Genomic DNA, 12,914 nt, shown 5'->3' with positions numbered 1-12,914 from the left:
TGGGCGGAGCGATGAGGTCGTCGGCCGTGGGCGGGGTTCCGTCAGCGTCGGCCGTGGGCGGGGTTCCGTCGGCCGTGGGCGGGGTTCCGTCGGCGGTTGGTGAATCGGGGGAGGCGGCAGCAGCTGAGGTGAGGGTGGTGTGTGAGGTGTTGTACCTGTGGATGTGGAGGTGGTGATTGCAGCAGCGGTTCCGGAAGTGGTGTCGCCGGCGGAGGCGGATGTGACGTCATCGGTGGTGTCTCCGGCCGTGTCTTCATGTTCAATGGCGGCGGGACAGGTACAGACTCGGGATTTGGGAGGCGCAGGAATCCTCTTGTGGGAGGCAGGGCCCGTGAGTTGGTTGTACTTAGGATTTTTGGTGTCCAGTAAAGCTGAGTGGAACTGGGTGTTCAGTCTGTGGATCCTGTGGCGGATAAAAAACAGCAGGGGTCCTGTGCAGGTCTGGGAGAGGGAGGCTCTGAGCTGGGGCAGGCTGGATTGCAGTGTGTGGAGGTGCCGGCGCATGGCTGCGAGTGTCTGTTTCAGGAGTCGCAGGGAGAAACGCTTCTGGAGGGTCTGAATATTCTGGGTGTAGAGGTGATGTCAGCCTGTCTGCTGTGTTCATTTCCCTTCCTCCTTACGCCCCCACCTCGTCCTGCTCCTTCCCCCTGCCTCGTCCCGCTCCCTTCTCGCCCCCTCGTCCCGCTCCCTTCTCGCCCCCTCGTCCCGCTCCCTTCTCGCCCCCCTCGTCCCGCTCCCTTCTCGCCCCCCTCGTCCCGCTCCCTTCTCGCCCCCCTCGTCCCGCTCCCTTCTCGCCCCCCTCGTCCCGCTCCCTTCTCGCCCCCCTCGTCCCGCTCCCTTCTCGCCCCCCTCGTCCCGCTCCCTTCTCGCCCCCCTCGTCCCGCTCCCTTCTCGCCCCCCTCGTCCCGCTCCCTTCTCGCCCCCCTCGTCCCGCGCCCTTCTCGCCTCCCTCGTCCCGCGCCCTTCTCCCCCCCTGTATTGATCTCATCTTTGACTCAATACAAAAAACCAAAAAAATGAAACCCAATGAGATGAATTTTGGATCAGTAATTATACATGGCATAATTGGACAAAAAATGCACTGTTGTTAAAATAATTAGCAATTCAACCAGAAAGGCCACTAATGTGAATCCTGGATCTGTGTATCATTTGAAATTACTTAATTGTATAGTTTTAGTATTTGACCACAAGATGGAGAATTCTGTTCAGGTGATGTTGTAGCCAGAAGATAGAAAGATGATAGAAATGTTTGGAGAGATATGGGCCAAGCACAGGCAGGTGGAACTAGTTGAGTTTGGGATTGTGATCAGCATAGACTGGTTGGACCAAAGGATCTTTTTTCATGCTGTATGACTCTATGAAACTCAAGCTTAATTGTTCGAAACCCACATTCAGACATATCTAACCTTTATCATAATCTTACAGAAAGATAGCGACTTTATCCCTCAGAATTGCAGACTCTTTAATTTTACATCCTCAAAGACATTTAGCAGGGATAGCATGGATTATAGAGTGAGTTGAGTAGATTGGTTCACTATTAATTCTTAACTGAATTTGATTTATTTTACATTTTTAGACAACATCAGGTGAAGATGTGCGTGATTTCAGCAAGGTGCTGAAAAATAAGTTCAGATCAAAGAAATACTTTGCCAAACATCCTCACTTGGGTTATTTACCAGGACAAACAGTTCTAGAAGGCGAGAACCTTGAGACGTAAGTTTATTGATGTGCGATTTACTAATGTATCAATGCCCATTTGGGAGTTGACAAATATTGCAGCATTATTCATTCTGCAGCTTTGCAGGAGAGTGAGGTTGTCCATTTGCGCATATGTCAGAAGTACACAATACAAAAACAAGGGGGGCTTAACTGATATCATTGGTCCTCTCGCCTTCAAAACAGTGTAGTTCCTCAGAGAGTACATTTGCTGCGGACTTGTTGATACTGTCACTAACGTGCAACCTTCCTTGATATCTTTCTCTGTCCTCCAGTTCTGTCTTTAAAAACTACAATCAATTACTCTCTCCTGAAAAGAAAAGAACCTTTGGCTGAACATAGAACAAAGAACAGTACAGGCCCTTCGGCCCACGATGTTATGCCGTCCTATTATCCCATTAAGATCAAACTACCCTGCATACCCTTCATTTTACTGTCCTTCATGTGCCTATCCAAGAGTCGCTTAAAAGTCTCTAAATGTATCTGACTCCATTACCACTGCCAGCAGCGCATTCCACACACCCGCCACTCTCTGTGTAAAGAACTTAGGTCTGACATCTCCCCTATTCCTTCCTCCAGTCACCTTAAAATTTCTCCCCCTCGTGATAGTCATTTCTGCTCTGGGAAAAAATCTCTGACTATCCACTCCAGCAATGCCTCTCATCATCTTGTATACCTCCATCAAGTCACCTCTCATTCTTCTTTGCTCCAATGAAAAAAGTCCTCGCCCCCTCAACCCTTCCTCATAAGACCTGCCGTCCATTCCATGCAGCATCCTGCTAAATCTCCTCTGCACCCTCTCTAAAGCTTCCACATCCTCCCTGCAATGAAGCGACCAGAACTGAAGGCAATATTCCAAGCGCTGCTCCATCCCCATGAACGAATGCTGGATTCCAAATCTCTTTCCTCTTGATGCTTTAAATTCATTGCTGTCTTTCGTGTAATTTCAGACTTGAATTCACCGGATCAACTTGCCCCTGCATTTCTGAGACGCTCACAGGGACCGGCCCCCGCAGCCCTCTCCCACTCACGGCGATTTGCCTCCGCAGCCCTCTCCCGCTGGCGGCGACCGGCCCCCTGCAGCCCTGTCCCGCTCAATGCGATTTGCCCCCTGCAGCCCTGTCCTGCTCACGGGGACGGGCCCCCTGCAGCCCTATCCCGCTCAGGGGGACCGGCCCCTGCAGTCCAGTCCTGCTCACGGGGACCTGCCCCCGCAGCACTGGCCCGCTCACGGCGATTTGCCCCCGCAGTCCTGACCCGCTCACGGCGATTTGCCCCCGCAGTCCTGACCCGCCCCCGCAGCCCTGTCCCCCTCACGGGGACGGGCCCCCGCGGCCCTGTCCCGCCCACGGGTCCCGGCCCCCCGCAGCCCTGTCCCACCCACGGGCCCCGGCCCCCCGGTCGGCATGGCGGAGTTGGACTGAAGGGTCTGTTTCACTGCTGTACAACTCTACGACTCTGCCTCTTTCTCTCTCTCTCCCATTTTCTCCAAACCCACCCCCTGCCCCACACACACAATCTCTGTCTCTCCATCTCTCTGTGTGTGCCTCACTGTATGTCTCTGTATCTCTCTCTCTGTCGTCTTGTCTCTGCCACTTCGCTGTGCACTTCTCTGTCTCTTTGGTCTGTGTGTGTGTGAGCCCCTCTGTCTCTTCTCTTGTCTCTGCCTCCCTCTGTGTGTGCTTCTGCCGTTCTCTCTCCCCTGTCTCTCCGTCTCTCCCTGTGACCTCTCTCTGCCCCCTCTCCCCCGCCCCCCTATCTTTCCCTGTGTCTCTCTTCCTCTCTGTCCGAGCCTCTCCACTCGCTCAGCAGGCAGCGTTCTGGGTTTCGTTCGAACAAAGTTTAAAAATCTCTGTTTAAACCCAACCCATCCACAATCAGACTGCATTTCTAATCCCCTCTCTCTCTCACACACACTCTGTCTCTTTCTCCCTCGCAGTCAATCCCCTTCCTCTCCTGTTCCTACTCACGCCTTTTTCCCCCTCTCCCTCGGCGACGAGTCCGCTGTCTGGATCCCTTTTCCCGGGAGGGGCTGAGGACCCAGGGTTTCGGCAGCGGGGATCATCGCACCACGCTCCTGGACCCCTACAACCCCCTGTTCTCCAGCGGCCTCCAGCATGACCACCGGGCTAGGAGCAGGCATCCGGGCTGCTGGAGCGCTCACTGCTCATTGGCTCGGCCCTGCGCTGCCTTTGCCAGGAGCGGGGATCCAAGGTGGGAGAAGGCCTCTTTGCCCGGCTCCTGGGCACAGCTACCTGCCTGAACAGCTGCCTGGCACCGAGCCTGTGCTCCCCGAGTACCTGGCCACGGTACGCGACGCCTTCCGTGGCTGAGCAGCTGACAACGATCTCCGACTGCAAGGTCACAGCAGGGTTTGGGGTGAAGGGAGGACTGGGGACATGAGCACGGTCCCTGTTTCACACCCTGCGCCGCTCCTATCACAAAGCGAGGGGTTGGGAATGTATGTTTTGGGGGTGAGAATACCCCTCCCCGGGTGAGGCAAAGGCTGGGGACATTGGGAGGGTGTCTATTATACAGCCCTGCGCGGGTTTCCGTAGCAGAACTGCCTACAGCTCTCCGACTACAAGGTAAAGGGAAGGAGCGGGATGGGATGGGGTAGGCGTTGGAGGATAGCCGTCCTGGAAGCGAGGGGACATGGGGAGAGTCACTATCGTACAGCCCTGTGACTGAGTGGCCTACAGCTACTGCAAAAGGGTCGTGGTGGGGGTTGGGTTCGGAGAGGGGTGTTGTCGGGAGGTTTGGGGTCACGGGCAGCGCTGCTTTCTGCAGCCGAACAGCCACTGCCACAAGATGAGATGGGAGGAGGTTTAGGAGTGAAGGGATGCCCCCTTCCCCCGCGGCTGTGGGAAGTGGGCTCTTTATCGCACCGCCCTCCGTAGCCGAATAGCACTCCGATGACCAGGTGAGAAGGCAAGAGGGGCTCCCGGGGATGAGGGAAGAACACAACCACTGTCAGTATAAGGTTAGGGGGTGAACATACCCCTTCCTGGGGCTGAGGGGAGCTCTTGATGCCAAGCGAACAGCCGAGATGGAGCCGCAGCTCTCCGACTGCAAGGGGACCCTTTCCCAGAGGCTGGAGCATTTCTAGCCGGAGCTCGGAGAGAAAGGGTCATCGCACCCAAAATGCTACCTCGGTACTTTTTCTTCACAGATGCTGAGCATTTCCAGCAACTTGTGTTTGCATTTCTACCCGGAGGTGGGTTTGTGGAGAGTCACCATGGGACGCGAATGGGTGTGGGGTTGGGTGAGGCAGTGACAGAGACTGTCGAGAGAGAGAGAGAGAGAGAGAGAGAGAGAGAGAGAGAGAGAGGCAACTCCTGTGTCACGGTTTGGAAAATCTCTGGCAGTTCTTAATTTCTCTCTCAGCCGAAGGCGCTGTGTGCTTTGGTTTCCTTTCCTCTTGTACTTTCTCCCCCTGTGAATAAAGCCAGAGTGAGAGAGAGTGAATTTGTGGTGGGAGAGACAAAAGGGACAGAAAGATGGAAATAAAGGAGCATGACAAGGGAGTGAAATTAGGGCCAGCAGAGGTGAGAGAGGGGGTGAGAATCAGAGGGAGGGAGGAAGAGCAAGAAAACACAAACAAAAGAGAATGGGAGGTAACGAGGTGTTCGTGAGCATGAACACAGCAGGACATGCAGCAACAGAGGCCAGGGAAGCTGATGTCAGGATGTCTGCTGTGTTCAACTCCTCCCCCCCCACTCCCCATTCCTCCTCCTCCTTCCCCACCGTCCTCCTTCTCCTTCCCCTTCCCCATCGTCCTCCTTCTCCTTCCCCTTCCCGACCGTCCTCCTTCTCCTTCCCCTTCCCCACCGTCCTACTCCTCCTTTCCCCCCCCCCACCGTCGTCCTCCTTCTTCCCCCCGCCACCGTCGTCCTCCTCCTTCCCCCCCCCACCGTCGTCCTCCTCCTTTCCCCCCCCCGACCGTCGTCATCCTCCTTTCCCCCCCACCACCGTCGTCCTCCTCCTTTCCCCCCCCCACCGTCATCCTCCTCCTTTCCCCCCCCCACCGTCGTCCTCCTCCTTTCCCCCCGCCACCGTCGTCCTCCTCCTTCCCCCCCCCACCGTCGTCCTCCTCCTTCCCCCCCCCCACCGTCGTCCTCCTCCTTCCCCCCCCCCCACCGTCGTCCTCCTCCTTTCCCCCCCCCCCCTCCGTCCTCCTCCTCCTCCTTCCCCCCCCGCCCGGCCGCCGCCCTCCTCTCTCCCCCCCCGTCCTCCTCCTCCTTCCCCACCCCCGTCCTCCTTCTCCTTCCCCCCCCCCCACCCCGTCCTCCTGCTCCTTCCCCACCCCCGTCCTCCTTCTCCTTCCCCCCCCCGACCCCGACCCCGTCCTCCTGCTCCTTGCCCCGTCCATTCATCCATTCCTTCCTCCCGTCAGGCCTCACTCTCTCCCTCCAGCCATCCATTCCTCCCTCCCTCCAGCCATCCATTCCTCCTTCCCTCCAGTCAGTCAAAACAACAAAGCAAATTACAGCACACGAACAGGCCCTTTTGCCCTCCAAGCCTGCGCCGATCAAGATCCTCTGTCTAACCTCTCACCTGTTTGCTCACGGTCTGTGTCCATTTGCTCCCTGCCCGTCCGTGTACCTGTCCAAATATATCTTAAAAGATGCTAATGTGTCTGCGTCGCCCACCTCCACTGGCAATGCATTCCAGGTGCCCACCAACCTCTCTGTAAAGAACTTTCCATGCATATCTCCCCTAAATTTTCCTCCTCTCACTTTAAACTCATGACCCCTAGTAATTGAGTCCTCCGCTCTGGGTGGCAAAAGCTTTTTGCTGTTCACCCTGTCTATACCCTCATGATTTTGTCGACCTCAATCAGGTCCCCCCCCAATCTCCATCTTTCTCATGAAAATAATCCTAATCTACTCAACCTCTCTTTGTAGCTAGCACCCTCCTTACCAGGCAACATCCTGGTGAACCTCCTCTGTACCCTGTCCAAAGCGTTGACGTCCTTTTGGTAATGGACACAGTACTGTAAATGTGGCCGAACCAAAGTCCGATACAACTGCAACATGACCTGCCAACTCTTGTTCTCAATACCCCGTCCAATGCCATATGCCGCCTTGACCACCCTATTGACCTGTATTGTCACCTTCAGGGAACAATGGACCTGAACGCCCAGATCTCTCTGTTCATCAATTTTCCCCATTTACTGTCTAGTTTGTCCTTGAATGTGATCTTCCAAAATGCATCACCTCGCGTTTGCCTGGATTGAACTCCATCTGCCATTTATCTTCCCAACTCTCCAGTCTATCTATGTTCTGCTGTAACCTCTGATCGTCCTCTTCACTATCGGCTTCTCCATTCCTCCCTTATAAGGTGATTAGTCAAGACTTAGGAGGCATAGAATGGGTTAGCAAAATGCAGGGGATGGGGACAATTGAATTGTGGAGCTGGTTTAAGGAACAGATATTGCGTGTCCTTGATAGGCACGTCCCTGTCAGGCAGGGAGGAAGCGATAAGCGAAGGGAACTGTGGTTAACTAAAAAAAACTTGTATCTCTAGTTAAGCAAAAGAGGGAGGCTGATGTGATGATGAGACCAGATGGTTCAGATGAGGTGATGGAGAGCTACAGATTAGCTGGGAAGGATTTAAAGAGAGAGTTAAGAAGAGCAAGGAGGGTACATGAGCAGACATTGGCAGGTAAATAAAGGAGAACCCGAAAGCTTTCGATAGGTATGTGAGGAATAAGAGGATGTCTGGGGTAGGCATAGGGCCAGTCCAAGACTGAAGTGGGAAGTTGTGTGTGGACGCTGTGGAGATTGGAGAGGTGCTAAATGAATATTTCTCATCTGTTTTCACTGAGGGACAGGAGAATATTGTAGAGGAGGTGACTGAGTTAGAGGCTACTAGAATTGAAAGGGTTAAGGTTAGTAAGGAGGAAGTGTCATCAATTCGACAAGGTGTGAAGGTAGATAAAACCCCTGGGCCTGATGGGATTTTTCCGAGGATTGCCTGGGAAGCGAGGGAGGAGGTGGTGGAGCCTTCGGCCTTGATCTTGGAGTCCTCATTGTCTACAGGTTTCGTACCAGAGGAGTGGAGGATTGCAAATGTTGTGCCCTTGTTCAAGAGGGGTAGTAGGAATGACCCAGGCAATTATAGACCTGTGAGCCTTGGGTGTGTTGTAGGAAAAATTTTGGAAAGGATTATAAGAGATAGGATTTATAATCATCTAGCAAGCAACAATGTGATTGGAGATAGTCAACATGGATACTCAAGGGCAGGTCGTGTCTCAGAAACTTCATTGAATTTTTTGAGAAGGTGACCAAACATGTGGATGAGGGTCGGGCAGTTGGCGTGGTGTACATGGACTTCAGTAAAGCCTTTGATAAGTTTCCCCGTGGTAGGCTATTGGAGAAAATACAGAGGCACGGGATTGAGGGAGATTTAGCCATTTGGATTAGAAACTGGCTTTCGGTAAGAAGGCAACGAGTGCTGGTTGATGGAGAATATTCAGCCTGGAGTCTGATTACTAGTGGTGTGTCTCAAGGATTTGTTGTGAGACCACTGCTGTTTGTCATTTGTGTAAATGACTTGGACGCAGGCAGTGGTGGATGGGTTAGTAAGTTTGCATATGACACTAAAGTCGGTGGAGTGGTGGACATTGTGGAAGAATGTTGCATGTTGTAGGGAGACTTGGATAAACTGCAGAATTGTCCCTAAAGTTGGCAAATGGAGATTAATACGGATAAATGTGAGGTGATTCACTTTGGGAGGACTAATAGGAAGGCAGAACACCGAGTCAAGGGAAAGATTCTTGACAGTGCAGGTGAGCAGAGGGATCTTGGTGTCCATGTGCATAGATTCCTGAAAATTGCTACCCAGGTAGATGGTGCTGCTCAGGAGTCTGATGGTGGGTTAGGTTGCAATGGTAGAAGGATTGAGTTCCGGAGACGTGATGTCATGCTGCAACTCTACAAACACTAGTGCGGCCTCGGAATCGTTGGAACAGGTGCAGAGGAGGTTTACCAGGATGTTGCCTGGTCTGGAGCGAAGATCTTGTGAAGAAAGGCTGAGGATCTTGGGTCTGTTCTCATTGGAGAGAAGGAGGCTAAGAGGGAATTTAATAGAGATAATATAAGATGATCAGTGGTTTAGATAGGGTGGACAGTGAGAGTCTTCTTCCGAGGATGATGACTTCAGCTTGTACAAGGGGGTGCAGCTACACATTGAGGGGTGATGGTTTTAAGACAGATGTCAGAGGCAGGTTCTTTACTAAGAGAGTGTTAAGGGCGTGGAATGCTCTGCCTGCCAATGTTGTTAACTCAGCCACATGAGGGGCATTTAAACAGCCCTTGGATAAGCATATGGTTGACGATGGGGTAGTGTAGGGGAATGGGCTTAGATTAGTTCACAGCTCGGCGCAACGTGGAGGGCCGAAGGGCCTGTTCTGCGCTGTGTTGTTATATGTTCTATTACAGTTCACAGATTACTCTACCACACATTTTAGTGTTAAGTGTGAAGAGGATAATGAACGTCTGCAGAAGGACACAAAGTGTAAGTGAATGGACAAGGGTCTAGCAGATGGAGTGCAATGATGGAAAATGTGAGGCTATCCATTTTGGTGGCAATTCGGGCAAAATGGAGTATTACTTAAATGTTGAAAAATTGTAGCATGCTGCTATGCAGAGGGAGCTGGGCAGCCTTGTGTATGAAGCACAAAACGTTTGCAGACGCAGCTGGTAATTGAGGCAACAAATGGAATAGTGTCCTTTATCGCTCGAGTGATGCAGTTTAAAAATCGGGAGGGGATGCTCCAGTTGTATAGGGTGCTGGTGAGGCTTGATGTAGAGTAGTTTGTACCGTTTTAGTCTCCTCACTGGAGAAAGGATGTACTGGCACTGGAGGGGGTGCAAAGGAGCTTCACAAGATTGATTCTAGAATTGAAAATGTTTCTGTATGGGGAGAGTTTGAGGAGACTACGATTGCACTCACTGAAACTTCGAAGAATGAGGGATGTTCTAATAGCAACTTTTAAAATTACGAAAGAAATACACAGGAAAGGAGCACTGAAGTTGGTTCCACTGATGGGTGAAAGTACAACTCCGGGGCACAGCCTCAAAATAAGGGTGAACAGATTGAAGACAGAGTTGAGGATGAGCTTCTTCATCCAAAGGGTTGTGAATCTGTGGAATTCTCTGCCCAGTGAAACAGTTGAGGTTCCCTGGTTGAATGTTTTAAAGGCCAAGACAGATAGATCTTTGAACAGGAAAGGAATTGAGGATTATGGTGAATGGGAGGGTAAGTGGAGCTGAGTCCGCAAAAAGATCAGTGATGACCTTATTGAATGGCGGAGCGAGCTGGAAGAGGCAGATGACCTACTCCTGCTTTATTTCTTATGTCCATATGTCCTTAGATTGCCATCCTTGTCATTCCTCCTTCCCTGGAATAGGCCAGATCTGAACGCTGATCACTAGGTCTTTAAATAACTCCCACGTATCAAATGTCGACATGTACAATAAAAGCTCCTCCCAATTAATACTGCTCTGCTCCTACCTGATACTCCTTCCCCCAATTTAGTAGCTTCCCACAAGGTCCTGATAATTCATAGCTATCTTAAAATGTAAGAAGAGGCGATCAACTCGTTTGAAGAAGCTCCTGGTTCAGTGTTTTTCCCCATGTGGGAGTCAGCTACAGGTTTTCTTGTTCCAAGATTGGGGAGGAAATGGCCGAGTGGTATTATTACTGGACTGTTAATTCAGAGACTTAGATCACATTCTGGGGACCTGTGTTCAAATCCCAGCACAGCAGGTGGTGGCATTTGAATTGAATATAAAAGAAAATCATGAATGTAGAATCTCATGATGACCATGAATCCATTGCCAAATGTCAGAAAAACCCACCTGGTTCACTGATGTCCTTTAGAAAAGGAAACTGCCATCCTTACATGGTCTGGCCTACATGTGACTGCAGACCCACAGCCATATGATTGACTCTGAACTGACCCCTGGGCAATTAGGGATGGACAACAAACACTGCGTAGCTAGTGATGTCCTCCTCCCGTTAACAAATAAATACAATTGGATTCTACGTCTTCCGATCGAAGATCGTTTCTTGTTCTCACAGTAATTTCATCGCTTACAGTCAGTTTCCCTCCTGCCTGTCTTTTTGGAATGTCACGTCGCCCTGCACATTTACCTCCAGTGTTGATCTCCTTGTAACCATGTCTTTGTAATAGCTCTCAAATCATGCCCGCCAACCTGTATGTGTGCTATTAATTTGTTGATTTTGTTCTGAATACAATGAGCATGTAAGCAAAGAGCCATTAATTTAGCTCTATAACTTTATTTACAGCTGTTTTCTGTTTGTACATGCTGTCTTTTCCAATCCCACACTGAGTATTGTTATCTCAATAGTTCTTGAATGTCAGATCGTGTGTATTCCTGGGCGACTCTGCTCGTGTGGTCTATGGAGTTGTGGAGGTCACAGTTCTAGGACAGCCATTTCATAGGCCTATGCTGCAGGTTCTAAGAAAAGTCAATCTCTTGCTCTGAGCTCTGCAAACCAGGGCAATGTCAAAAAGGAAACAAGGTCAAAAGAATTTCAACAAGAATCTCAAAATTAACTGCTGAATTCATATAAGCATTCCGGGGATCGCCCAACTTAGTGGCCCCAACATCCCACTTTCTATTCTTCACAAACAATCCAAAGGCTGAACTATCCGTATCCCTCTTAACGGTTATGTTTTTTGAGCTAATTTCTTGTTTCTAACTTGTGTGTATTTGTGGTGCCTTATGACTTCTTGCATTTAGCAATTGATAAACTCACTCTCTCACTAATTTAGTAAAACCTGGTTTTATAGAATCCCTGGTGTGGAAACAGGCCATTCAGTTCAACAAGTCCGCAGCAACCTTGCAAAGAGCATCCCACCCAGACCCATCCCCATCCCCATTCCCTACTCTATCCCTGTCAGCCTGCATTTCCCATGGTTAATATTCCTAACCTACACGTATGTGGGCACTGTGGGTAATTCAGCATTCCCAATCCACCTAACCTGCACATCTCTGGACTGGTCAAAACAATGATTCAATATGAATTAGTTATAATGCAGCTGTTAACAGCAATCCTCCGTCCCTGTGTTGGAGCGAGATTTAACATTCAAGATCCAAAATGATACACTTGAACAAGGTAGTTCAAAACAGCCAGCTCTCTGATTGAGGTTGTTGACTTGCTCGCTGAGCTGGCTTGTTTTCATTGAGACGTTTCGTCACCATGATGTGTGACATCATCAGTAAAGCCTCCAGCGAAACAATGTTACTCTACTCTGTCTGGAATTTATACTGTCCGGTCTGTTACCATGAGTACTGTCATTTCGGGTTTTGATCTGTATGGTTTTGTATGTGGGGGTCCAATTGTATCTGTTTGTTGGCTGCATTATGGGTGGAGGATCACGCCTCTCATACGAAACTGGGACAAGGTAACCATAGTAGCCCAAGCCAAGCAGAGACCCGCAGAGGGATTCTCGAGGCATGGTTCTCCACCCATTCTCCAATCTCACATTCTTGGTCTCTTCAGTTTGAATATGATCACTCAACCATAGCCTTTATGACAAACAACGTAGTTTTAGTTCCCATAATCTTCAAACAGGACTGTCCAGACAGATCCACTTGTTCTCATGATTTCGTCTTCTGTTGGAGGGATTCTGAAATGTCTGCATTCTTCCTCAACTGAGCATTCCTTGCGTTCATGGTTGACAGAGCTCTCAGCTGTGTCCAACCCATCTCCTACACTTTGGCCTCACCCCTGATGATGTGCACTGGTCCTCAAAGCCCAACCCATCAATATCCACATCTAGAAGAACATCAGCCACGATTTCCAACAAGATTCCACCACCAGGCAAATATTCCCCTCCCCTCTCTTGTCAGCCGTCCGCAGAGACCATTCCGTCAGGACACCTCAGTCCACTCTTTATCCATTCGCAACACCTCCCCATTACCCGACAGCACTTTCCATGCCACCACAGAAGGCATAATATCTGTCCATTTACTTCCTCCTGCTTCACTATCCAAGGCTTCCAGGAGAAGCAGCGATTTACCCACACTTCACTCAATCTAGTCTACTGTATTCACTGCTCACAATATGGTCTCCCTCTGTATCGGGGAGACGAAACACAGACTGACCAACCACTTGGCAGAACACCTATATTCTGTCCATAAAAATGGCCCCAGGTTTCC

General features: G+C 50.6%; 1 protein-coding gene across 1 annotated transcript in view; it reads left to right on the top strand.

Moving 5' to 3' along the window:
• Positions 1–12,914, top strand: part of LOC132207626 (complement C5-like) — a 261,625-nt gene that overhangs the window by 15,723 nt on the left and 232,988 nt on the right. The window contains exon 3 of the mRNA XM_059643569.1: positions 1,577–1,713. Within this exon, the coding sequence (XP_059499552.1) occupies positions 1,577–1,713 (137 nt within the window). The remainder of the gene's footprint in view (positions 1–1,576; positions 1,714–12,914) is intronic.

The sequence above is a fragment of the Stegostoma tigrinum genome, unplaced genomic scaffold (assembly GCF_030684315.1).
Source record: "Stegostoma tigrinum isolate sSteTig4 unplaced genomic scaffold, sSteTig4.hap1 scaffold_112, whole genome shotgun sequence".
NCBI lineage: Eukaryota > Metazoa > Chordata > Chondrichthyes > Orectolobiformes > Stegostomatidae > Stegostoma > Stegostoma tigrinum.
The sequence above is the reverse complement of the archived record's forward strand: the minus strand, read 5'-3'. Positions and strand labels throughout refer to the sequence as shown.